We start from the raw sequence: 27,295 nt of genomic DNA, 5'->3' as shown, positions 1-27,295 counted from the left end.
CTCCTGGGTTCAAGCAATTCTCCTGCCTCAGCCTCCTGAGTAGCTGGGATTACAGGTGCATGTCACCAAGCCCAGCTAATTTTTGTTTTTTAGTAGAGTCAGGGTTTCACCATGTTGGCTGCGTTGGTCTCAAACTCCTGACCTCAGGTGATCCACCCACCTCCGCCTCCCAAAGTGCTGGGATTATAGGCATGAGCCACCACGCCTGGCCTGATACAGCTGATTTTACTTTTTTAAATTTTTCCTTTTCTTGAGACGGAGTCTTGCTCTGTCTCCCAGGATGGAGTGCAATAGTGCAATCTTGGCTTACTGCAGCCTCCTCCTCCCGGGTTCAAACTATTCTCCTGCCTCTGCCTCCCCAGTAGCTGGGATTACAGTCGTATGCCACCACACCCAGCTAATTTTTATATTTTTAGTAGAGACAGGATTTCAGCATGTTGGCCAGGCAGGTCTTGAACTCCTGACCTCAGGTGATCTATCGTGGTCTCCCAAAGTGCTGGGATTACAGGCATGAGCCACTGCGCCCAGCGATACAGCTGATTTTAAAAAGAGAGGATATTACATCTCTCAGATGATAGGAAAAATGAAAGGGAAGAAATAATCAAATAGGAAAAACGAAGAAAATCACTGGTCTTTATCTCTCTATTTCCACAGAATGAATGAGCTTTTTGAATCTTCAAAACACCAAGATAGAATCCCAAAGTACTTACAAAGCAATGGAAATTAGATTGACAATAGATCTTTTAGCAATAAAACTGGATGCAAAGTCTATGGAACAATGCCTTCAGAGACCTAAGGGGATTTGACTTTGAACCTAGGATTCAAAGTACCTAGTCAATTAAGGTACACCACAATCAAATTTAAAAATGGAATAAAAAATTAGGCCTCTGTACACACCAAGGCCTGTGAGGGTTGACCCTCCAGCCTTTTTGATGTCAACTCCTTTCGCCCTTCCATTACCATCCCACCTCAGGCCTTTGCACTTTCCCTCTGCCTGGATGTTCTTCTCCCAAATATATGCATGGCTTCATCCCTCACCTTTTCTGGTCTCTGCTTATCTGTCACTTTGGCCTTTTCTTTATTTTTGAGACAGAGTCTCGCTCTGTCGCCCAGGCTGGAGTGCAGTGGTGCGATCTTGGCTCACTGCAAGCTTAGTTTGGCCTTTCTTAATTGCCCAACATGAAACAGCATCCTGCCAGTATTCTGTATCTCCCTGCCCCCCTTTTTTTTTTCCATGGCATCCATCACCACTCAAGACACTACAGATACCTCTTCTCATTTGCTTAGTCTGTCTCTCTCCATAAGAAAGCAGATCCACGAATGCAGGGACTCAGTCTGCCTTATTCACTGCTGCCTGCCCCATGCCTATACCACGCCTGGCCAGGGGAGGTGCCCCATCAGTGATTGCTCAATGACTGAATGAAACTGTGAGTTAACTCTTAGATCCATACCTTCTCCCGTTCCCCATCAATCTGTTCCTTTCCTGATTTAATCAATAGTTCCGGCATCCATTTTTTGCAGCTACACCTGGAGGTGCCACATGTTCATTACGTTCTTTCCTTCCACATTCAACCACCCATCTAATCTTATTGGTTCTGCCTCCAAAATACATCTTGAACCTGTCTCCTTTCCCCTCTCCACGGCTACCACACTGATCCAAGTCACCTTCATCTCTTCCTGGGACTGTTACAGAAGACACTCCCTGATTGTTTTTCTATTTCAGTTCATGACACCTCTGCGCCAACTCTGCCAAGAAGAAAACACTAGCTCCTCGAAAGGTCTCTGTGGTCCACCTCCTGCCTCATCTCATACCACCCTCTCCTTTTGCCTTCTATGTGCCAGCCACAGTGGCTTCAAACAAATCAAACACTCTTTACTTTTATTCTCACTTCTACTAGGAAACACTTTCTCCAGGTCTCTATATGGCCATCTCACTCTTCTCCTTGGGTTTCATCTGCAGTGTCCTCTCGCGAGGCCTTCCCTGGTCACTCCTTCCCAGGCACTCTCATCTGAAGACCCTGCTTACTTCCTTCTTAGTCTGAATCTAGTCTGAAAATATTTTGTTGACCTAACTGCCTCCCTGCTTATGTGTGCATCCCTACCAGACTGAGCTCCATGAAGGCAGGGAAGTACCTTCTGTCTTTTGTCTTCACAACCAAGCCCAGAGCCCGTGCAGGCAGCCTCCCTCAGCATAGGCATGTGGAGGAGCACACTGTGGCTCCTGATGTCCAGGGCCCACCTCCTGCCAGGTTGTGGAGGGCAGGCATGTCACCCTCTCACTGATGCTGGGACCTGAGGCTGGGTGCTGGAGAAGTCTAACGGGACACAATTCAAAGCCCTTTGGCTTATTTAAAAAATCTCCACCTTCATGTTTCAAGAAAGAATTCTTGCAGCAACAATGAAAGAAGCACCTACCACTACTGTTGACTCCCACTGGCTTCCAGTGGAGTAGTGAACCGGACCCAGTAAGTCCTTGCATATTTCTCGAAGTCGGTATTCAAACCCTAATTATAGAAAAACAAACAAACAAACAAAAAAAACAAAACAGAAATAGGAACACATTACAAAAAGAAATAAAAATCAAGAATATGCTATGTTGTTGTGTCTATCAAATCAGAATAAACACATGCGTATTTTATTGCCTACTACAGGCAAGATACCCCCGCATGTCTCTCAGTGTGGGGCACTGAGACCCATAATCGCAGATTTTCACTCATTTGCTCACTCCCCTGACAACATCTGTAGTACCTCCTCTGTGTGTTGCGCCCAGAGGAAAAATGAGATGTGGCCAATTCTGTGATAAACTCCTTAAGGTGATGGGAAAATACGGGAAATTGTGGGCTGGTAAGATCTGTCTTTGAGAATATGGGCTGGCAACTGATGTTAAGAGGAGGTCAGGAGGGTGGGGAGGCCAGCTCGCAGGAGGTAAGAAATGGCAAAGGTATGACTGAGGAGGGGCAACTGAGTGGAGGGGGCATAGGCCCATTAACTCAAGGGTTATGGGCATCACCCAGTAGGGTTGCTAGAAAGGCTGGAGGTAGAGTGTCGGGGTTTGTCAGCACTTGGGGCAGCTAAAGCAATAGCGAATGGATTAAATCGTCCAAAGAAAAGGGTGGAGTAAGAGAGGTGAAACTGGAATCTGAGGAATTTTGGAAGTGAATGGGGTCCACTTTTACACTAGATTCCTCCTTTTACAGCCAAGGAAACAAGGGACAGAATGGAAGATGGATAACTGGTGTATGGACACTGGAACAGGCATGTGGAGGATGGAGAAAGAGAAGCAAGCAGCAGAAGTGATCCCAAGATGGGTGGCGGGGCCGACAGGAGGTAGGGACTTGATGTAGGGCATCAGAGCAAGTCCCAATCAACACCTAGGATGAAGCAAACCAGAGTGGAGTAAGAGGAGGGGCTCCCAGGGAAGATGTGACTAGAGCACCACAGGAGAGGTATGAGGGCCTGGGAAGGCTGAGTATTCAGAAAAGCTGGGGACCACACATAATGGCAACCACATAGACCTGGTGGGAAGAGTAAACATCAAATTCATCATTGTGGTCTACAGGGAGGGAGGGGAGGCTTCAAGCTGATCAGTAATATTTGCTGTCATTTACAAGTGTATGTACACACACACACACACTCATATTTACATAGCCAGAGGCACATATGACATGTTAGTTCTGGGAATTACATTCGTGAAGGTCTGATTATGATTTTCTCTCTTTTCTGTACTTGAATTTTTTTCTAAATTATAATCAAAATGGGGAGGGTGATGACAAAAATAAAGCAAAAAGGCCAGGAAGCTGCACAGGAAGAGCTCTGGGAGGGCCTGCCCATGCCGCACCCTGAAGGCTGCACTCAAGTGGGAGGAAAAGCTGGTAAGGCTATTGGAGTCACTGTGAGGACAGTGCAGCCACCTCTTCCAGCATACCTGGCTTTCTGCAGGGGAGTCAGCAGAGTGAGAGCTCTGGCAGGAAGCACCAGGAATGGAGGGCCTCAGTAAGTGCAGGACATCAGGCAAGCCTGTCCAGGGCAGGAGGGGCTGGGAGGAGGAAGAGAACCACTGCTACAAGATGCCCTCACTGATGAGCAGCACTGCCAAGGTGTGGTGCAGGGCAGGAGCCAGAACACAGAATCTACTCCTTCAGGCCATGTCTTTCCACCCAGGCATCTATTCCACCCTCCTGCAGCCTGTCTTGCTGCTCCTCTGCGGGAACACCCTCAGGGCCACTCTATTCAGAGCCTCAGAGCCTATTAAGGGGCTGGGTGCCTGCTGAACTGCCTTAATTGCAGCTCAGGCTGGGAAGTAGAGGCTGCTGGGCCCACCTTGTTGATGGGAGAGCAGCAGGCTGGGATCTGGGCCATCACACCTTTTCCCTGATTTCACAGGGACGAAGCCAGGCCTGGGAGGATGGAGGGCCAGAAGGAGAAAGCTGCTCAGGGCTGCCAGGAGCCTCACCTTCGTTTACGAGGTACCGTGCGTAGAGGAGGAGCCAATGGCGGTACTCGTGGCTGGACTGCAGGGTGAGTGCTGCTGCCACCTGGTTCTCTAGGTAGGCCAGGGTGGTCTCTTGCTGCACCACATGAGGCACGGAGAAGAGCCGGGCAGCCTGCCTTCCCGAGCTGCAGAGACCAGGAGAGTTTCCATGATGAGGCAGCAGGCACTACAGAGTCAGGAACCGCCCCCATGTGCAACAGGCAAGGAGCTGGCAGGAGGCAGGCACCAGGGCTGCCAAGGCCTCCCGTCCACTAGCTAGTCTGTTGGCAGATGCCAGATCTGTTGTCTGCCCATCCCCACATCCCAGCCATGTGCCTCCTGGCACCCTTGGGGTATCTCACCCAGCACCTGCCATCTGGGCCCCTGAAGTGACAGGGCTAGTGACTGCTGCCCCCAACCCCAAGATATTACCTGATGCAGGACCACTATCCTCAGCACCCCTAGTCTGTCCTGCCCCGCCTGCCTGTGCTGACCAGCACCTGGGGCACAGGGGAAGGGCAGGTGGATACGAGGCCTGGGTAGGGACTGTGTGTGCAATGACCCAGTCACTTTCCCAGGGCAGGACTAAGGACAGAGGCCATGGCACTGGGGTCACATACTTGGAGGTGCGGCCCTGGATTATGGCTAATGGTCCTGAGCACAGCATGGCGTCCTGGGATGGCAGGCTGCTCCTAAAGTCTGCACACTGAGCCAGTGAGTCCTGCTTGTCAGAAACCAGGTTCCTGGGGAGGAAAAGGCAGGAGCAGAGCTCAGGAAAACCAAGAGATCTACCAGAGGAGGCTGGCAAGGAGGCCACAGAGAAGCAGCCCCTGTCGACACAGAAAGCCAGCAGAGGCTGAGCGCTGCTGCACTTACGCACATGCGCCTATCACTGACAGGTTTCATGGTAATGGGTCTGATAGATCATTGTTCCCGAGGAAAAATGAATGAGGCGAAGGCTGTGGATAGGGCCCTTGCTGAGAACACTTCAGCTCCATATGTTGGTTCCTGATGACTGCAGGCCTCTGTGTGCTCTGATGCTCGGCTCAAATACTGCCATGGTCTGCCCAGGGGCCCACATGGCCTGGGTCCTGTAGCTGGGGAGTAATGCCAGGCCTCTACCTGCCTTTATTTCTACAATATCCCAGATTGGCAGTCCTTCCACCTACTCTGGACCCTTTTCATCCTTGTGAAGAAAAGACTCTTCACACACTTTTAGAACAGCTGGATGTCTTTGTAAACGTGTCCAAAATACAAAGATGCCTATAGAGAGTCAATATTTCTCTTCTTAAATAATCAGCTTATTTCCATTAAACAGCAATCATATATAATAGACAACATTTTGCAATTTGGGGGAGCAGGCAGTAGAGGTTTTTTTTTCCTTTGAGACAGGGTCTCACTCTGTTGTCCAGGCTGGAGTGCAGTAGTGTGATTATGGCTCACTGCAGCCTTGACCTCCTGGGCTCAAGGGATCTCCTGCTTCAGCTTCTCAAGCAGCTGGGACTACAGATATCTGCCACTGCACCAGGCTTATTTAATTTTTTTTTTTTTTTTTTTTTGGTAGAGACAGGGTCTTACTATGTTGCCCAAGCTGTTCTCAAACTCCTGGGGTCAAGCAATCCTCTCAGCCTCCCACAGTGCTGGGATTACAGGTGTGAGCCATCGTACCCAGAATTTTTTTTTTTTTTCCAAATTCAAGAAAGAAGTATCAGTGTGAATGTAGACTTCTGCATGGCAGTTCTTAACAGAAAATGGGCTAGGAGGTAGCAAGCTTTGGTTCGTAAGGACCAAAGGTATAGACAGAAGAAAAGAACTTGGAGTGGCTGGAACACAACGTACATATTTCATGTGTCTGGGTTAAAAGCTCTGTGTATAAATTATTTTGCAAGTACAGAAAAGGGCTCCAAATTCCTGAGTGGGCAGAGGAAAAGTACAGACCATTATGCCTAGGTAAGTGGATGAGCATCCTTACTAATTCACTGAGGAAGTCTGAAGTACTTACTAAGCTCACAGAAATTGACTAGTCCTGGTAAGGCTCCTGTAAAGCCAACTCACCTATGCTCATGGTGGCTAAGGGGGCCACAGCAAAAACCATAACAATTTTGGGGCTTTTTCAAAAAGTGGCTCCTGAAAATAATGCAGGAGGACAGTGCTCCTGCATATAGGCTCTGAGGGTAGAGGCCACAGGCTGCAGTGTCCTGCTGGGACAGGGAAGCATGCACAGATAGTCAGAGCAGCCTTCACTCCAGGGCCTGACTCTCAGGAAAAGCAGGGCTAGGCAGCCCTGTAGGCCATGACCCTTTGCTCTGCTGTCTAGAGCAGACAGACACTCTTCCAGGGAACAGTGCTGGGGGTCAGCTTGCTTACCATGTAGAAAGTGACGGATTAAAGCAGTACGCCTTCCCATCAGACAGGTTCATTACTGGGATTCCATGCTGCGTCAGCAAGATCTGTGATACCGTCATATCACTTCCTGGGGACAGCATGGGAATGAGTTCTGGGTGTGTTCTGATCAGCAAGTGTTTGCAAACACATCAAAGGAGAAATCTAAACTCTAGGCTCCCACAGTCCCAGCAGCAAATGCGTCAACACTGTCTTGGCAAATAGGGAGGGCAAGCCATTCTCCTTGCCACACACCAGGCTCTTGTCACCTCTTGGGGACCCATTCAAACATGTCCCTAAAAAGTGTGTGTCTCCTGCAGTGTAACCACACCTCCTGCCTCACTGAGAGCTCTGTGCTGAGGCCAGAGCCTGGCTCTCTGAGCGGGGCCCTTCTGCAGCATCAGACATGAACTTGGGCCCCCAGGGGAGTAGGGGCAGCCTGCTGCCTGCATTACCTGCCAGAATGGAGTGTAGAGACTCTTCTTTCACCACAACCACCTGTCTGTGAACATCCCTAGGAGGGAGACAGGGAACAGTTTACTCACCAACCCAAGTAAACACATCAGAGTGTGCCTTAGCCGCTCAGACACCCTGGTCCCTACTGCATGCGCCCCTAACCCTGGCTGCTCCTAGTGAGAGGGACTCTGGGCTACTAGTGGCTTCTGCTCTCCATGTGCCACTACACTCCCTCTGCATAAGGATGCAGCACACAGCCCAGGCAACAGAGCCACGGGGAACCCTCAGCGCCCGTACCACTTTGGGGGAAGCCGGGTCACAGCAGCCACATCAGGAACATGGCCACACTCTGCCAGCTAAGACTTCATTTCTGATGAACCCCGCACAGAACTCTGGCAGTGCAACTGGTTGCATGAGCTGCTCCAGTAAGGAGATAATCGAGCAGGCACCTCCATCCCCATTGCACAACATCCCTCAGCCCTCAGCCTATCCAGGGCACCCAATACAAGCAATATCACTAACTGCTCAGGGCCTCCTCTGGGGCCTGATGGCCAGCCTTGTCCACTGCCTTCCCTGCCCCTGCAGTGAGGTGGGGCCTGCACAGCCCTGTCCTGCCCTGGCTGGAGCCCACCCCACCCTGCGCCTGCCTCTTACCAGACAGACAGTGTGGCCGCAGCGGTGAGCGCCATGACGTAGGAGCCTGTGCAATGCAAAGTAGAGATCGGGGACGGCAGGAGGATGGGAGAGAGGAGACGGCGACCACAGGTGGAGAACACTGACAGCATCCTTTTTTCACAGGCGACACACACCACGTCACTGAGAAGACAGAGTAGGGGCAGGTGTCATGGGGGCTGGGTGCTGCAGCCAAGACAGTAGTCCCGGATGTGTGGGCCTTTCCTCTGCCTGGGCCCAACAAGAGCCTCCCCTGAGCAGGTACAGTCAGAGGGTAAGGTGGATTGGGTTACGGTGGGGCTGGTGGGGCTGCTGGAGCCTCCCTGAGATCTTGGATGAAAGAGGTTTCTGTCCTCCTTTCACAGGCTGCCCGTGCTTTCCTAAGCTCACGCTGATGCTGACCAAAGGGTGTGGGGGCTTTGGAGAGCAATGCCTCTGATGATCACCTAGGAAACATGCCTTGCTTATCGGATAAGGCCACATAGTACCCGTAGGACAGTCTCCTAGCTGCAGCTAGTCAGACCAATCCTGAGAAGGTCTCTAACAAGGCAGGCTAAGAGAAGTGCAGAGATGACAGCATACACCCCTGTGTCCAAGAGGCTGTCTGGCTGGCGTGGGAGATGCATGTCGCTCCCAAACAAGGAGTGCCTTACAGAACAGTCTGGACACTGTCCAGCTTCTCCTCTGAGTGACCACCTGGCCCCTGGGAGGGCCCTGCACAAGCAGGCTGCTGCCTTCCCAGAGAGAGCCCCCTAAGGCCCACCCACAGGCCCAGGGTGAGGCTGGAGCTTAGACCCCAGTTAGCAGTAGCAGATGTGCAACCAGTATAGTGAGATCCTGGCCACAGTAGCCACCCAGAGCCCCGCTTTGTGTCACTTCTATCCTGCTGAGCCAGTCACCCCAGCAGGCTCAAGGAGGTCAGTTAAGAAAGGTGCTCTGCCAACCGCTTTCCTAATGAGACACTGTTGCTACTGGCTCCAAAAAGGGAGAGGCAAGTGAGATGCTTTTGTTTACAAATGTTTACTTGGAGAGTATGAATCAGAGAACACCGTAAGCAGCACGGGCAGCAGGGAGCTCTCCGAAGTGCTGTGACTGAATTCTTATTTCTTCTGAGACAGAGTCTCAGTCTGTCACCCAGGCTGGAGTGTAGTGGCGTGATCTTGGCTCACTACAACCTCCACCTCCCCAGTACAAGCAATTCTCCTACCTCAGCCTCCCGAGTAGCTGGGATTACAGGCACATGCTACCACGCCTGGCTAATTTTTGTGTTTTTGGTACAGATGGGGTTTCATTACGCTGGCCAGGCTGGTACTGTGACTGAATTCTATCTGCCCATCTCTGGTGGTCAGAGCCTGCCTCAAGTCAGCCCATTGCAAAGAAAGCCATCATTTCTGGGCTGTAACACTGGGGAGCAGGTCTGCAGGCTGGGCCTGAACTGGGCAGGACTGAGCAGAAGGGGAGGTCCCAGGTGGTCCAGCAGGCTTGCCCCACAGCTGCTATGTCACTGTGGGAGAGGCTGTGCTGACACCCCTTAGCCCACAGCTGGGGAAGCCACCTGCCTTGGGGGGAGGGACAGAGAGTGGGAGCCTGTGGCAGTATCTGACACACAGGTGCCTGGGACCAGGAGTTTAGCCGGCTCATCCAGAGGGGGAATTCGAGGGAGGAACAGAACAAACAGTGGGGTCCCCTAGGCCTAACAACACAAACTCACTCAGGGACCACAAGAATTGTGGTCTAAGACGTAAGGCCACATGCTTTGACACAAGTAAAAGCATTTACATGGGACCTCATGGCAGATGATTAAGGGTGTAATTATGATGACTGTATCTAAGTGGTCATGTCTGTAAACCTCTGCTGAGTGTCTCCCACGTGGTCCTGACTGGGACGCTACATCAGGCAGGAAACTGAGGAGAAACACTGGTTCCCCTTCCATATTGAACACAGGCAGGTACAGGGCTCACATACAGTTCCAGGAACCTAGGGGAAGATACTGGGTGACTAATCACTGAATCAAGGTGCCCCTCACAGTGCAGGATCTGGAATGGGCTGGGATGGGGACTTCAGGGACAGTCAGAAATCCATCTTGACCAACTTGGATGGAAATCTGGGATCCAAAAAAGGAACCAGCCCAGGTCAAAGTGAGCCAGGCACACCTTAGCGTGGAACTCGAGACTTTGGGGATCTGGCTGGACAAGGGAATCAGGCCATCAGGTTCAAAGCCTGGCCTGGGTAATCCTCAGGGGCTCAGTTTCCCCATCTATAACACGGACATACTGACGCTGACCTTGCTGGGTGCTGCAGGGACTGAGATGGCAAGTGCATATGCCTGGCCTGGAGTGAAGCCTGGTGTGAGCCTCTGTGGGAGCTGGCGCTCCCAGGGTCATGCACGTCCCCTAGACAGGCCCAGGCCCAGAATGATGGCATGTGTGCCTGTGTCACCTGGGCCAGCTAAGGACCTGCCCGCCCTTACCAGCTGCCCGCAGCAGTGAGGATCCGGCTGGTGAGTACCGTCTCCCACTCCTTCCCTTCCCGGTTGCACTTCAGGCGGCTCAGCTTCACGCCCCCCACCACTGTCACTTCATTCTCCACCTCAATGTACATGGAGGGATCGGAGCTGACCTGGATGAAGTAAACACACGGGCCTGCTCAGACAAGGGCCGCAGCCCAGGTGACATGCTCCAAGGCTCTGTAGCCTGGGGCCCCAAGGCAGCAGCAGGATACAGAGGCAGACTGGCTGGCCAACAGAGGAGGTGGAGGACAGGTGGGGCAAAGGGGCTGAGCGGGAAGCCCAGAGGGCCAAACATGTGGCCCCCAGGGCAGCGAGAATGCTGGGAGCTGGTTTCTACCCTGTCATCTGTGTAGTCGAACAGCCAGAGAAGAGAAGCAGTGCCAGGGTTAAAGACCCCAAAGTCACCCAACCCTGCCACTTCATCTCACAAGGGAGTAACGTGCCCAAAAGCACACTGCAAAGGACTGAGCTGGGAGTGAGACTTGGGTTTCTAGCCTCCTACTTGAAGAATCTTCAAAGATGGCAGTGTTTGGCAAGATTAGAAATCATGTCAGTGCGTGGAGGGAATGTCTAGAAAACCCCCAAAGGGGCTCTCCAGTTCCTGTGGTGGTGAGACTTGTCTGCTCAAATGAGACTAAACTGGCAGAGGTGTTTATGGCACAGCATGTATGAGAAGCACCTAGTTCAGTGTCTGGCACCAAATGGGCTCAGCTGCACGCGTGTGTGGAGAGCTGAACAACAGATTTTCCCTATGGAAAAATAGGCAGAACCACCAGTCTGTGCTTGTGCGGCCACTCAAGTGGGTGAGCTGGACCGAGGGACGACTGCCCCCTTCACAGACCCAGAAACGACAGTTCCAAGCAGTGATTGGAGGGGAAGATGCCTAGGGGAAGGGCTGGAGGAGTTTGGGAGAGTTCTGTGCTGAGAAGCAAGGCACCCAGGAGGGAACTTGCGTCAGAACACCTGTGAGTGCAAGAGCACGTCTGAGCGCTGCTGACTACAGGAGGGCCCCTGCCTCTGTTCACACCAGCAATAAGAACAAACCCTGTGGGTCCCTACCTTTTGGCTTCCCTACTTCATTCCTCTGCACTGTGGTCCAGAAGGACCTATGGTAGGAAGGGCTGACGCCTGCTCTCTGGTGCCCTGTGAGGACCAGCCTGGGCTCAGAGCAGTGTGCAGCCAGTGGAAAGTGACCCGCACACAGGGTCCAAGAAGGCTGCTCGAGGACAGGCACCTGAGCTGAGGTACAAGGGTATGCAGACAGGCAGCAGTGTGTGTGACGGCACCATGGCAGGAGAGGCCTAGATACTGTGCTGGGCCAAGTGACCAGGAGGGCTCTGGGTATAAAGGATTATTTACTCCAGAATTGTGTTTTGGATAACCACATGCTTACAAGCTTCCATTCCAAGAGCTCAGACAACTCTGATGATGACTGTGCCGGACACTGAGAAGACAAAGCTAGCAGGATGGTTGGGAGACAGACCACGACTACACAGTCCCACAGACACCAAGCCTGAGGCTGCCCAGGGCTGTGTGTGGAAATGGAGGTGGCTTCCAGTCAGGAGAGGATTCCTGAAGAGCATCAGAACATGTGGTGGTAACGGCAGCCCCAGCAGCTGGGACCCCAAGGGCAAAGCCAGACGGAGGCCATGGGTGGGTGAGAGTGGAGGCTGGCAATTTTGCTAAGAGTTGATGCGTACCCCAATCTGCTGTGACTTCCCCTAGAAGGTGATGGAGAGCCACTGGAAACCAGTCTCCAAGGAAGTGACAAGATCGGGTTTGTATGTGGTAGGGGACAGAGAATCTCTGGGTATGCCTGAGGGAGAACTGGCAGGGTCCCAGAACTTACCTGGAGGGTGAATGCTCTCTGGGGGCCTGGAATTGGCAGCTTCAGTGCAAGTGCTGGTGCAGAGAGACACATGGCCTCCTTCTCTGCGGTTAGGGCAGCTGGAGACTGGAAGAGCCAGAAACATTCCTGAGCCTTGCTCTAACACTACGGAATAGCATTTGGTAAAGGCAAGTCACCCAGAAGTGAGGCTGGGCCTACGACCAGGGCATTTCCACCCTGGGAGGGAGGAAGCAGAGGGGAATGCTACAAGGATCCTCACCTTATAGACAAGCCAGGTGATGCCAGGGAACCTGCTCAAGGGCCCTGGGTGAGTCAAGGTCAGGTCTGAGGAAGAGCGTGGCCTCCATGCTACATTCCAGGGGCTGCATGTCTAAGCTAGCTGGTTCCCAAGGTGCCCCACCCAGCTGAGGCTTACTATGCACACAAGGCCTTCAAGCTCTAAGTGTAGAAAGGTGGGCTAAAGAAGGCAGAATGGGCCCATCGGCCTCACCTGGACAGACAGAGACACAGGCATGAGACGAGAGTCCTTCCGAGGCCGCCCTTTCTTCTTCTTCTCTACTGTCTCCACCTCAAGCTCAAGTTTTCGCTTGGACAGTGAGGAAGGCTTAGCCAAAGGGACTTTCTCATCGCTGTCACTGCTGCTCTCCAGGAGGTCTCGGGGCCTCAGCTCTTTCACAAGGTTCTGCTCTTTTAACCTGCACAAAAACATCACATCACACTTCCCTTCAGAAACCATTCATGCCAGAAAGAGTGAAGTGAAATATTTAAAGTGCTTAAACAAACCTCTTGCCAACCTAGAATTCTGTGTCCAGTGAAATTATGCCTCAAAAATAAAGGAGAAATAACGACTTTGTCAGACAAAAATAAACAAGGAGACACCGGAATCTGCTGCCAGAAGACCTGCCTTGCAAGAAATGTTAAAAGTCTTTCAGAGAGAAGATAAATGATGCAGGCCAGAAACTCACATCTGCACGAAGAAAGGAAGAGTGTTAGAGAAAAAAAAAAACGAACATAAAATAGAATATTTTATATTTCCTATTCCCAACTGATCTAAGAGACAACTTTCTGTTCAAAGAAATAACAGCCACCATGTCTTGAATGACTACAGTTTATCAATGAGTGAAATAAGTGGTACCAATGTCATAGGGCAAGGAAGGGAAGAGAGGGGAACTCTTTCTACTACCCACGAAGTGGTATAATATTATTTGAAAGTAGAGTTAGGTTATAAATGTTTATGGTAAACTCTAGAGCAATCACTAAAAAAATTTTTTTTTTTTTTTTGAGACGGAGTCTTGCTCTGTCACCCGGGCTGGAGTGCAGTGGCCGGATCTCAGCTCACTGCAAGCTCCGCCTCCCGGGTTCACGCCATTCTCCTGCCTCAGCCTCCCAAGTGGCTTGCATTACAGGCGCCCGCCACCTCGCCCGGCTAGTTTTTTTGTATTTTTTAGTAGAGACGGGGTTTCACCGTGTTCACCAGGATGGTCTCGATCTCCTGACCTCGTGATCCGCCCGTCTCGGCCTCCCAAAGTGCTGGGATTACAGGCTTGAGCCACTGCGCCCGGCCCAAAAAAAATTTTTAAAGCATAATTAATAATGCTGAGAGGAGAGAAAATTTATTTTTATTTTATTATTATTTTTTTGGAGATGGATTTTCACTCTTGTCGCCCCGGCTGGAATGCAATGGCGTGATCTTGGCTCACTGCAACATCCGCCTACCGGGATCAAGTAATTCTCCTGCCTCAGCCTCCCAAGTAGCTGGGATTACAGGTGTGTGCCACCACGCCTGGTTAATTTTTGTATTATTAGTAGAGAAGGGGTTTTACCATGTTGGTCAGGCTGGTCTCAAACTCCTGACCTCAGGTGATCTACCTGCCTCGGCCTCCCCAAGTGCTGAGATTACGGGCGTGAGCCACTGTGCCTGGCTGAGAAAACTGAGTCATATAAAATACTCAGTTAAAACCAGAGAAGGCAGAAAAAGAAGATAAAAAGAAGTGAAGATTAAAAAAAAGAATAAGGCCAGGCATGTGGCTCATGTCTGTAATCCCAGTACTTTGTTGGGAGGCTGAGGTGGGTGGATCACCTCAGGTCAGGAGTTCAAAACCAGACTGGCCAACATGGTGAAACCCCATCTCTACTAAAAAATACAAAAATTAGCTGGGCATGGTGGCAGGTACCCGTAATCCCAGCTACTGGGGAGGCTGAGGCAGGAGAATCACTTGAACCCGGGAGGTAGAGGTTGTAGTGAGCTGAGATAGTGTGCCATTGCACTCCAGCCTGGACAACAGTGAGACTCCATCTCAGAAAAAAAAAAAAAAAAAGGAATAAATGCTAAAACATGGCAGATATTAATACAACTATATCAATCAACTTTAAATGTGAAAGCTCTGAATATAGCAATTAAATACAAAGATTGACAAAATGGATAAAAAGGCAAAATGTTTTTAAGAAATGGGTTTATGTGGCCGAGCGCCATGGCTCATGCCTGTAATCCCAGCACTTTGGGAGGCCAAGGCGGGTGAATCATCTGAGGTCAGGAGATTGAGACAGTCCTGGCCAACAAGGTGAAACCCCGTCTCTACTAAAATACAAAATATTAGCCGGGTGTGGTGGTGTGCGCCTATAGTCCCAGCTACTCGGGAGGCTGAGGCAGGGGAATCGCTTGAACCCAGGAGGCAGAGGTTGCAGTGAGCCAAGATCGTACCATTGCACTCCAGCCTGGCGACAAAGTGAGACTCCGTCTCAAAAAAAAAAAAAAAAAAAAGAAAAAGAAATGGGTTTATGTTTTTAAAAATTTAATTTTAACTACAAAAGACAAAGACAGATTAATGGTAGATGGACAGATGGACACAGTGGCTCATGCCTATAGTCCTAGCTACTTGGTAGGCTGAGGCAGGAGGATCGCTTGAGTCCAGGGGCTTGAGAGCAGCCTGGGCAAAATAATGAGACTCCATCACTAAGAGTAAAAAATAAGTAAATAAATAAATACAAGAAAAGGGGTGATTCTAACTATATGATAACCTGGAACAGGCAAAACTATGGAGACAATAAAAAGATCAGTGGTTTCCAGGGGTTGGGAGGAAGGAGTATCTATATGAAGCACAGAATTTTTAAGGCATTGAAACTATTCTGACTGGGTGTGGTGGCTCTTGCCTGTAATCCCTGCACTTTGGGAGGCCAAGTTGGGCAGATCACTTGAGGTCAGGAGTTCGAGACTGGCCTGGCCAACATGGTGAGACCCCATCTCTACTAAAAATACAAAAATTAGCCAGGTGTGGTGACGCACGCATGTAATCCCAGCTACTCGGGAGGCTGAGGTAGGAGAATCGCTTGAACCTGGGAGGCGGAGGTTGCAATGAGCCGAGATGTGACTGTGCCACCACACTCCAGCCTGGGCAACAGAGCGAGACTCTGTCTCAAAAGAAACCAAAAAACTATTCTGTAAGATGTGATAATGATACATATATGTCATTATACATTGGTTAAACCCATACAACATACAACATCGAGAGTAGACCCAAATGTAAACTATGGACTTTGGGTGATGATGTGCCCCATTCTGGTGGGGGATGCTGACAGTGGGGGATGCTATGAGTGTGTTGGGCGGGGGGCATATGGGAACTCTTTGTATTTCCTGTTCAATTTAGCTGTGAACATAAACTGCTCTAACAAATAAAGTCTATTAAAAAAAAAAAAAGAAAAGCAAGGACTGGAGAAGGACATGCCATAACACTAATCAAAAAAAGCTGGTATAGTTATATAACATAAGCAAAGCAGGCATCAGAGCCAGTAAAGTTATCAAGGATAAAGAGGGACATTACACAGTGATAAAGATGAAGGGGAACAATTCTGAATAAGTACAGAAGCACACCTTGTGTTACTGTGCTTGACTTCATTGTGCTTCACAGAGACTACGTTTTTTTACAAGTTGAAGGTTTGTGGCAACCCTGCATCAAGCAAGTCTATTGGTGCCATTTCCCCAACAGCTGGTGCTCATTTCATGTCTCTGTGTCACATTTTGACAATTCTCACAATATTTCAAACATTTTCATTCTTACTGTATCGGTTTTGGTGATCTGCCATTAGTGATCTTTCATGTTAGTATTATAATTGTTTTGGGGCACTGTGAACCACACCCATGTAAGATGGTGAACTTAATCAATAAATGGCATTTATGTTCTGATTGCTCCACCAACTGGTTGTTCCCCTGTCTCCCTTCCTCTCCCCAGGCCTCCCTATTATCTGAGACACAACAATATTGAAATTAGGCCAATCTATAACCCTACAATGGCTTCTAAGTAAGTGTTAAACCAAAACCTAAAAATGATTAAGCTTAAAGAGGAAGGCACATTGAAAGCTGAGACAGGCCAAAAGCTATACCTTTTGCACCAGTTAGCCATGGTGTGAATGCAATGGAAAAGTTCTTAAAGGAAGTTAAAGGTGCTACTCCATTGAACACGTTTGAAAAGAAAGCAAAACAGCCTTATTGCTAATATGGAGAACGTTTTAGTACTCTGGATAGAAGATCAAACCACCCATAACACTCCCTTAAGCCATAGCCTAAGCTAGCAGAGGTTGGCTCATGAGGTTTAAGGAAAGAAATGGCAAGGTGAAGCAGCAAGTGCTAATGTACAAGTTGCAGCAAGGTATTAGAATATTTAGCTAAGATCATGGATGAAGGTGGTAACACTAAACAACAGATTGTCAATGTAGGTAAAACAGCCTTCTATTGGAAGAAGATGTCATCTGGGACTTTACTAGCTAGAGAAGGGAAGCCAATGCCTGGCTTCAAAGTTTCAGAAGACAGGCTGGTTATCTTATTAGGGATGAATGCAGCTGGTGATTTTAAGTGGAAGCCAATACTCATTAACTATTCCAAAAATCCTAGGGCCCTTAAGAATTATGCTAAATCTATAAATGCAACAAGAAAGCCTAGATGACAGCACATCTGTTGTAGAGCATGGTTTACTGAATATTTTAAGCCCAATGTTGACACCTACTGCTTAGAAAAAAAGATTCCTTTCAAAATATTCCTGCTCACTGGCAATGCACTTGGTCAACCAAGAGCTCTGACAGAGATGAATGTTGTTTTCCTACTGACTAACACAACACACATTCTGCAGCCCATGAACAAGGAGCATTTTCATCTTTCAACTTTCATTACTTAAGAGGTACATTTCTGCCTGTAGTTCCAGCTACCTGGAGGCTGAGGCAGGAGGATTGTTTAAGTCTAGAAGTTCTGAGCTATAGTGCGCTATGTCAATTGGGTGTCCACACTAAGTTTGGCAACAGTATAGTGACCTCCTGAGAGCAAGAGACCACCAGGTTGCCTAAGGAGAGGTGAACTGCCCAGACTGGAAACAGCAGGTCAAAACTCTTGTGTTGATAAGTAGTGGTACTATGCCTGTGAATAACACTGCACTCCAGCCTGGGCAACATAGCAAGACACTATCTCTTAAATAAGTTAAATAATAATTAAAAAAAAAAACCTTTTGTGGGTTGGGTGTGGTGGCTCACACCTGTAATCCCAGCATTTTGGGAGGCCGAGGCGGGCAGATCACGAGGTCAGGAGATTGAGACAATCCTGGATAACATGGTGAAACCCTGTCTCTACTGAAAATATAAAAAATTAGCTGGGCGTGGTGGTGGGCGCCTGTAGTCCCAGCTACTCGGGAGGCTGAGGCAGGAGAATGGCGTGAAACCGGGAGGTGGATTTATTTATTTTTATATTGAGACAGGTTCTCATTCTGTCGCTCAGGCTGGAGTACAGTGGCATAATCTCAGCTCACTGCAACCTTCGCCTCCTGGGCTCAAGGGATTCTCATGGCTCAGCCTTCCCGAGTAGCTAAGACTACAGGTGTGCACCATGACAACTGGCTAATTTTTTGTAATTTTAACAGAGATGGGGTTTCACCATGTTGGCCAGGCTGGTCTCGAACTCCTGACCTCAGGTAAACCACCTGCCTCGGCCTCCCAAAGTGCTGGGATTACAGGTGTGAGCCACTGCACCTGGCCTTTATTGGCATACATTGAAATATCATGCCATCGAAATCCTTTTTGTAAGGTTGGTACTGATGCCCCCTTTCATTTCTGATTGTATTTATTTATATACTAATCATACTTTGATTCAACGACCCCACAGGAGATATCAAAAATCTAAGGATGCTCAAGTCCCTTATATAAAATCATTGAGTATTTGCATATAATGTAGGCACAGCTTCCTATGTACCTACGTAACTTTTTTTTTTTTTTTTGAGATGGAGTCTCACTCTGTTGCTCAGGCTGGAATGCAGTGGTATGATCTTGGATCACTGCAACCACTGCCTCCCAGGTTCAAGTGATTCTCCTGCCTCAGCCTCCCAAGTAGCTGAGATTACAGGCACGCACCACCACGTCCCGCTAATTTTTGTATTTTTACTAGAGACGAAGTTTTGCCATGTTGGCCGGGCTGGTCTCAAATTCCTGACCTCAGGTGATCTGCCTGCCTTGGCTTCCCAAAGTGCTGGGATTACAGGTGTGAGCCACTGAGCCCGGCCAGCCTCCTATATATTTTAAATAATCTCTAGATCACATATACATAGTAAAATGCCTACAAACAACTTTATTTGCATGGATTCATAGTAGTACTTGGCTTGTAGCAAATTCAGTTTTTGCTTTTTGGAACTCTGTGGATTTTTTTTTCCCAAATATTTTTGATCCATAGTTGGTTGAATCCATAGATGTGGAACCCATGGATACAGAGGGGCACCTTTACTTATAAACATTAAAGAGAGGCAACATAATGACTAGCTTACTTCCTCAACACCTCTCTTTTGAAGAAGTGGGTAAATGTTTCTCATAATGCTGCGTTAAACATCTCTAAATGTGACAGACTCCCTGGATCACAGGTGCTATCACTGATCTTATTTCCTCAAGGAGTTCACCATGAGTCATGCTCCTGTCTAGTATTCAAGAGCCCTCATCCCTGCCTGCCTTCCCACTGCTAACCAGCCTCTGGCTGTTAGCCCTTCCTCTGGGCACTGTCTTCAGCTGTTCTCTCTGCTAGTCACCCCGGGGCACAGAAATGTGGGCAGGTATACACACACCAGTGTGTAGAATCCTGGATTGCACTGTCTTCAGCTGTTCTCCCTGCTAGTCACCCCAGGCCACAGAAATGTGGGCAGGTACACACACATACCAGCATGTAGAATCCTGGATTCTTTTCATTTGTATCCATGTGAAAAACTGGGAAGACAAGAGGCCCATGACACTGCTCTGTGAAACTGAAGAGTCTGTTCCCTTTTCTTCTAATGTCCTACAACAGGGCAAAGCATCTACCTGTGGGTGTAGCTTAAGATTCTGGAAGCCCTGAGTCAGTGCTTCTCAAAATCCTTTTAAAATTATTTTTTAAAAAATGTCAGGTATTTGCCTCTCCAAAGAACTTGTTTTACTCTGTTGTAAAAATCAGGTCATGTACATTTTCATATTAAATTTTTTGTTAAATAAGCTTTTGGAACAGTCAAAAATGCTTTCTCTCAGATGTTCTGAATATGGAAATAGAATATTAGCTTGTTCGAATTTTTTCTAACATGAATTTTCCTGGTTCAGACTGATCTGAAAGGGTTTCGTGTATTAAAATGGAAGAATCCTATTGTGAAACACGGAAAAAAGTCAGACTTTTATATAACTATCATTTTGTAAAATACAACAAGAATGTCACAGCAACGTCCTACTACCACCTGTTTCCAAGGTGTGCGGTGGCTTCCTGAGCTCACCGCAGCACTGGCCCATAACATTCACTTGCTTGGTGCTGCCGAGCTCCAGCTGCTCCACCCTCTCTAGTTGGGACCCCTGAGAGCCCTTAGGAGTCTCCCCACCTCCTGCCTCTGGCAGATGCCCCATTCAGGGACCCTGGGGCCAGTGGCCCACTGGGAACTGCACCTCCCCAGCCTGCATGTGGGCTTGTACCAGTTGTTACAATATCCCTGGGAGTGCCAGGTAAATTGATCTACAGCATCTGCCCAGTGGGTCTAGGCATCTGTGAAGCAAGAGCACAGCTGGCCAGGGCTGCCCCGCTTACAAATGGGCTCCATCCTAGGTTCTGTCTGCTCAGGACTACTTGCCCTGTAGTCACTTACCTCAGGTCCCTACGTTCCCCAGTGCTTCTGCCTGACACCTGGCCTTAGGGGAGGGTGGAGCAGAAGACCCACAGTTTCACCCAGGGTTGCTAACCTGTACCTGGGAGGTTAGCATTTGGCTCCCAACCCACCTGAGGCTCTTGGCTAGGAAGTGCCAGTCAGGCTGCAGGGGTCTCACTGCCCAACTACTGTGACGCACAATGAAGGAACAATAGCAGGAGCTGATATGTGCTGTTCACCATGAGACAAGGACCAAGATACGGCTTTACAGGCCTAAGGTTAAGGGATATCTCCTATGAGGAGGGTTTTCCTGGGAGGTCCATTCTGCCTGAGAGGAGAAGGACTCAAAAACACCGTATGTCTCAAGATCATCCCTGCTCCCTCTCTGAGGAAGCGGGGACCTGGGCCTAACCTGCAAGGTGTATTACTTTGTGCACCACCCCTAACCACTGCATGATACTGTGCCTCAAAGAAAATCTCCACTGAAGGCCAGGTGCAGTGGCTCACACCTGTAATCCCAACACTGGGAGGCCAAGGTGGGCACATCACTTGAGGTCAGGAGTTCAAGACCAGCCTGGCCAACATGGTGAAATCCCGTCTGTACTAAAAATACAAAAATTAGCTGGGCATCATGGCACACGCCTGTAATTCCAGCTACTAGGGAGGCTGAGGCAGAACTGCTTGAGCCTGGGAAACAGAGGTTGCAGTGAGCAGAGACCATGCCACTGCACTCCAGCCTGGGTGACAGAGCGAGACTCTGTCTCAAAAAACAAACAAACAAAGAAAATCTCCACTGATGGGTGTTTTTTGTTTCATTTTGTTTTTTGAGACAAGTCTCGCTCAGGCTGAAGTGCAATGGCACAATCTCGGCTCACTGCAATCTGTGCCTCCTGGGTTCAAGCGATTCTCCTGCCTCAGCCTCTCGCCACCACACTCTGCTAATTTTTGTATTTTTATAGTAGAGACGGGGTTTCACCATGTTGACCAGGCTGGTCTCCAACTCCTGAGCTCAGGTGATCTGCCCACCTCGGCCTCCCAAATTACAGGCGTGAGCCACGGTGCCTGGCCTGTTTTGTTTTTGTTCTGGTTTTGAGACAGGCTCTCACTCTGTTGCCCAGGCTGCAGTGGAGTGATTTCTGCTCACTGCAACCTCTGCCTCCTGTGTTCAAGGAATTCTCCTGTCTCAGCCTCCCGAGAAGCTGGGACTACAGGCACGCACCACCACGCCCAGCTAATTTTTGTATTTTCAGCAGAGGTGGGGTTTCGCCATGATGACCAAGCTGGTCTCAAACTCCTGGACTCAAGTGATCCACCTGCCTCGGCCTCCCAGAATGCTAGGATTGATTTACAGGTATGAGCCACTGCACCAGGCCTCCACTGATGGGTGTTTTAAAGGGCTCCTCCTGGCTTTCACTGAGAATCAATACAAGAAAACAGCCACATCAAGAAAGTATCTGCATTTTCTGTAAGGCCTTTGTTAAAGATACTGGGACTTGTTTTATTTCATTTTCCTCATATTAGAATCCAACCCAACCTGAGAATTCAGCACCAGGCTCCTAGAAGCTCACTATACTCATTCTCTCAGGAAAGCAGGAAGCTCAGCTCGAAGTGAATGCTCACTCACTGCCACTTTCAAGTGAGAAGCTGAGGACAAATATGACGGCGGCCCCTTATTATATAGATCTTGCTAGAGCCATATTTATGGCTGGACAGTATTGTGAGACCCTGTGGACACAGCTGCTGAGGGACCAACCTTTGTGGCACCAGGACCCAAGATGTACAGTCAAGATTTTGTCTCCAGAAGCCAATCCAAGGGCTGTCCTCCTGGCTTCTCATTCAGGGTATGCACTACATGAGAGATAAGGGCCACAGAAAGCCGCAAAGCAAACATGAGCGTCTTCCTCAATAGGCAGGACTTTCTGTCTGTGGCACACTGTAGTCTCTCTCAGGTGGGGAATTCGTTTTATTTATTTTGTTCAGAACTTGCTCCATTTCAAAATCTGAGGTTTCTTCACCTTCTGGGAAGCCTCTTAATTCCCTCTTGACAACTGCCCCGCAGCACATCCTCTTGGGGGGACTCCTCTCCATTGCCCTGTCTTCAGTTCCACCTCCTCACCTCTGTTGCACTCTGGCCAATTTTGTAGACTGAATGTTCTTTTCATCTGGCTCTGATCTGCTCTCTGAAATGCTTGTTGACTTTTAAACTGCAATGATTATTATTTTTCTTTTCTAAAAGTAATTTTTTTGGTTCATTTCCAAATCTGGTCTTTTTTGATGGTGTATTATTAATTTTTATTGAGATATAATACATATATCATAAACTTCGCCACTTTAAAGTATAGAATCACCAGCTTTTAGTATATTCATAAGGTTATGCAACCATCACCACTGTCTAATGCCAGAGCATTTTCATAATTCCGAAAATAAACTCTGTACCCATTGGTAATCACTCCTTATCCTCCCTCCCCCAGGCCCTGGCAACCACTGTTACTCTACTTTCTTTATGGATTTTCCATTCTGGACATTTCATATCAATGAAATCATACAACCTATGATCCTTTGTGACTGGCTTCTTTCTCTTAGCATGTCTTTAAGGTTTATCGTTATTGTAGCACATGTAAGCATCCCCTTCCTATTTATTGCTGAATAATATTCTGTTGTATGGGTAGACCATATTTTGTTTATCTACTCATCAGCTGATGGACCTTTGGGCTGTTTCCCCTTTTTGGTTATTATGTACGGATGTGAACATTCATCTGTGAGTTATTGCATGGATATATGTTTACCTAAGAATTCTCTTAGGTATGTATCTAGGTGTGGGAACTGCTAGGTCAGATGATAACTCTGTATTTCACCATTTAAGGAACTTCCAGACTGTTTTCCAAAGGTGCTAAAAGACTTTACATTCCTACCAGCATGTATATGAGGGTTCCCTTTTGAGTTAATTTTTGTTTACATAATAGAATATTAATCTTTCCTCACATTTTGTTTTAGCTTTCATGTCCTTCAAGACTTAAGCATATTTTATAGCGCCATCTGACAATTCCATGATCACAGGTTTATAGGACCAACACTTCTTATTATCTGACCATCTGATCTTTTAATTACAGACCTCCAAATGGGTATGAAGTATTTCACTGGAGTTTTGCTTTTATTTCCCTGATGGCTAATGATGTTGATTGTCTTTTTATGTGCCTGTGCTTGGTATATATTCTCTGCAGAAGTTTATATTCAGATCTTCTGCTTATTTTAAAACTGTGTTATTAGTCTTTTTATTGTTGAACTGTAAAAGTTCTTTATATAATTTAAATTCTGAACTTTAATTAGATGTGATTTGCAAATATTTTCTCCCATTCTGTAGGTTGTCTTTCCATTCTAATAGTGCCTTTGGAAGCACAAAAGCTTTGCTTTTTTTTTTTTTTTTTGAGAGATGGAGTTTTGCTCTTTTGCCCAGGCTGGAGTGAAGTGGCGTGATCTCTGCTCACTGCAACCTTTGTCCCCAGAGTTTAAGCAATTCTCTTGTCTTGACCTACTGAGCAGCTGGGATTATAGGCTCCTGCCACCATGCCTGGCTAATTTTTGTATTTTTGGTAGAGATGGGGTTTCACCATGTTGGCCAGGCTGGTCTTGAACTCCTGACCTCAGGTGATCCACACACCTTGGTCTCCCAAAGTGCTAGGATTACAGGCGTGAGCCACTGTGCCTGGCCAAATTTTTAATTTTTAAAATGGTTTTGTAGAGATGAGGTCTTGCCATGTTGCCCAGGCTGGTCTTGAATTACTGGGCCTCTGTCCTGGGCTCTAAAATTGCTAGGATTATAAGCATGAGCCATTGTGTCCAGCCAAAAGTTTTAAATTTTGATGGAAGTCCAATTTATCAGTTCTTTCCTTTAGTCGTTTGTGCATTAGGTGTCATATCTAAGAAACAGTTGCCTAATCCAAGGTCACATAAATTTCTATCTATTTCTTCTAAGAGTTTTATAGTTTTTGCTCTCACATTTAGTTCTTCGTTCCCTTTTGAGTTAATTTTTGTTTATAGAATACAGTATTAATCTTTCCTCACATTTTGTTTTAGTTTTCATGTCTTTCAAGACTTAAGCATATTTTATAGTACCATCTGACAATTCTGTGATCACAGGTTTATAGAAACCTAAGTCTCCCAGTATGTCTCCTGACATTTGCGCATGACATGCTGTTTCTTCTTGTGACTTGGATTTTATGATCATCTAAGCAGTGCTTTATCAGTGGTAACGCTGTACACTCTGGCCCAGGGAATGTCACTGCAGGGTGGATACGCATTTCTGCCAAGTGCCTCTGGATGTCAATGAGACCAGGATCTCCTTTGTGTTCATTTCTCGGCTTGGTGATTTCTAGACAACACAGTGTTAAACTGGCCCTGAATCCACAAGACAGCAGGCCTGTGGTTACACAGTCTCAAGGGAAGACTGTTTTCCCAACCCAAAAACAGGCTGCGACATTCCAACTTCTCTGCTAGTTCTTGTGCTGCCAGTTAGGTTTTCCTAGTGTCTGCCTCAGTCCTTTTTTAAGCAGCTTGACTTTATGCTGGTGACTTAATTCCAGCCCCTAAATGGCTTAGACCCCAGGCTTTGTCTCAAGTCTATGCGGTCATTAAAACTCAAGTTCCTCAGTCAAGACCCCTAGCCATGCACCCATGGTGCAGTTCTGCTCACTGCTCTTTTTTGTTCACTCTTAGATTTTAGGCTCTGGGGACTGCCCTTTCTTGTGAACCAGTCATTCATTTTAGGGACAAGGGTTGCATTTAATCCAGCATTTCAAAGTATTTAGAAGCAGGGAAGCCAGGCGCAGTGGCTCACGCCTGTAATCCCAGCACTTTGGGAGGCTGGGCGGGTGGATCACCTGAGGTCAGGAGTTCAAGACCAGCCGTGGCCAACATGGTGAAACCCTGTCTCTACTAAAAATACCAAAAATTAGCCGGGTGTGGTGGTGGGCGCCTGTAATCCCAGCTACTTGGGAGGCTAAGGCAGGGGAATCAATTGAACCTGGGAGGCGGAGGTTGCAGTGAGCAGAGTAGCTAGGACTATAGACACGTGCCATGACACCTGGATAATTTTTCTGGTAGAGATGGGGGTCTCACTATGTTGCCCAGGCTGATCTCAAACTCCTGGCCTCAAGCAATCCTCCTGTCTTGGCCTCCCAAAGCATTGGGTTTACAGGCATGAGCTACTGCACGTGGCCTGCATTGAGTTAATTATGAAACAAGCATGATGAGATTACAGAGTAGACTAGAAGATTCCACACCAAGTTTACAGATACAGCATCAAACTTGCAGAAAGGGTCCTCCCATGCTAGCTTCCAGGAACTGTTTTCCAAGGAAAATAAATCCTGTCCAGACACGCAGTTTTGGACAGGACTTTTCATAAGCAAAGCCCCAGAGATAGCATGCTGTGGCTTTAGCTCCAAATCACCATCTACTGCAAGGACAGGTCACATACAAATGCTCCTTTTATTGGACAACTGCTGGCTGTGTGGCTACTACAGGTTTCTGACTAGTGTCCTTGTACTTGGCTGATGGTGGCACAGGCTAGGTTGTGTCTGCCCAGGGCTGCTGAGCCCTATAAACCTCGCAGTGGGGTGCAACTCTTAAGGGACAGCTCTTAAGCCACCAAAGCCCAGCCCACAGCTACCTCTCCTCTCCTAGGCTCTGACTCATTGGGATGTGAACTTAGCTCTTTGTCGAGTCAGGCTTGGAGAGAGGGGCCCTTTCAAGAGGCAGAGAACTTTAGGGCCAATGGCAGAGGCTGCAGACATTAGCTCTGGCCACCTCAGGAGGATGCACTACTGCAAAACTCCAAGAAATAAAGAACTACAGCCTGCATGATGTCACAGCTGTGTTTGAGGGGAGACCCAGAGAATGGACAAGCAGCATAGTGTCCACAAAAGCTCAGAAGCCAATCTGATAAAGACCTTACCTACATCATTTTTATTGCAGCTGTCTACCTCTGGTCAGTTTCTGAGTGGAAGGCCGTCACTTCCATGATGTATCAATATCACAGTCTTCACCTCTCCAACTAATCTCACACTCTCTTCTGAGCAAACTCTGGGCTCCATCCAAACACCATTATTCTCAGTCTAGCCTCTGCACTGACCAATCCTTGTGCCTTTGCCCGTGTGGTTCTTTTGCTGTGTCCTCCCCACAGCTCCTTCCAGCCACCTTCCCACTTGAAGGAGCCACCTCTTTCTCCTGGTGGCTCACTAAGGGCTCTGCAGTCTTGCTCCCATGTATTGAGCAGCTAGAGTCTTTTCCCCAACAGGAAGGCATGTTGCTTGGTGGAAACACTGCCACTGTGCTATTGACCCATGCCTGCACCCTCCCTGGTCCTTCAGGGTCCTGCAGCTACCACCTACCTTTCCACGGCTGTTGGAGTCACGCTGGTCAGGGCAGGAGCACCTGGCGTGGCTTTGGACCGCTCTGTGAACCGGGAGTCAAATGCTTTCATGGGTTCGATCTTGGACGGGGTCGTTAACACAGAAGGTGACAATGCAGCAGGAGTAGAGGTAGCATTCATACTGGGGTGAAGAAGAGGGGAGGCATCTGTCAAGCGCAATCCTGAAAGGATCTGGAGGTCTAGTATTTGCATTATTTGGAGCCTACTAAAAAAGGCACAAACATCAAACTTCCATAAACACAAAAAATTTCAAGATACAATCTACTACTCCCATTTCTTTAAAATTTTCGTGTGTTAAAATTATGGACACCTAGAAGATTGTGAGCAAATGCATTCACATTTCCCCCCTTTGCACTGTTCTGAGAGTTTTTGCGTGAAGCATGAGGCCTAAAACATGGTTCTTGCAGCCCTTTTC

At 48.2% G+C, this 27,295-nt stretch overlaps 1 protein-coding gene across 1 annotated transcript in view; it reads right to left on the bottom strand.

The window, feature by feature from the left end:
• LOC105523728 (protein HIRA) overlaps window positions 1-27,295 on the bottom strand; it is a 102,402-nt gene that overhangs the window by 18,994 nt on the left and 56,113 nt on the right. Inside the window, exons 15-24 of the mRNA XM_011958685.1 lie at window positions 26,840-27,001; window positions 12,830-13,034; window positions 12,340-12,444; window positions 10,452-10,600; window positions 7,964-8,125; window positions 7,309-7,367; window positions 6,839-6,944; window positions 5,092-5,214; window positions 4,454-4,617; window positions 2,416-2,504 (exon numbers count right to left, since the gene is read on the bottom strand). Of these exons, the coding sequence (XP_011814075.1) occupies window positions 2,416-2,504; window positions 4,454-4,617; window positions 5,092-5,214; window positions 6,839-6,944; window positions 7,309-7,367; window positions 7,964-8,125; window positions 10,452-10,600; window positions 12,340-12,444; window positions 12,830-13,034; window positions 26,840-27,001 (1,324 nt within the window). The remainder of the gene's footprint in view (window positions 1-2,415; window positions 2,505-4,453; window positions 4,618-5,091; window positions 5,215-6,838; window positions 6,945-7,308; window positions 7,368-7,963; window positions 8,126-10,451; window positions 10,601-12,339; window positions 12,445-12,829; window positions 13,035-26,839; window positions 27,002-27,295) is intronic.

The sequence above is a fragment of the Colobus angolensis genome, unplaced genomic scaffold, assembly GCF_000951035.1.
Source record: "Colobus angolensis palliatus isolate OR3802 unplaced genomic scaffold, Cang.pa_1.0 Scaffold471, whole genome shotgun sequence".
Lineage (NCBI taxonomy): Eukaryota > Metazoa > Chordata > Mammalia > Primates > Cercopithecidae > Colobus > Colobus angolensis.
This window is presented reverse-complemented; position numbering and strand designations above follow the sequence as displayed.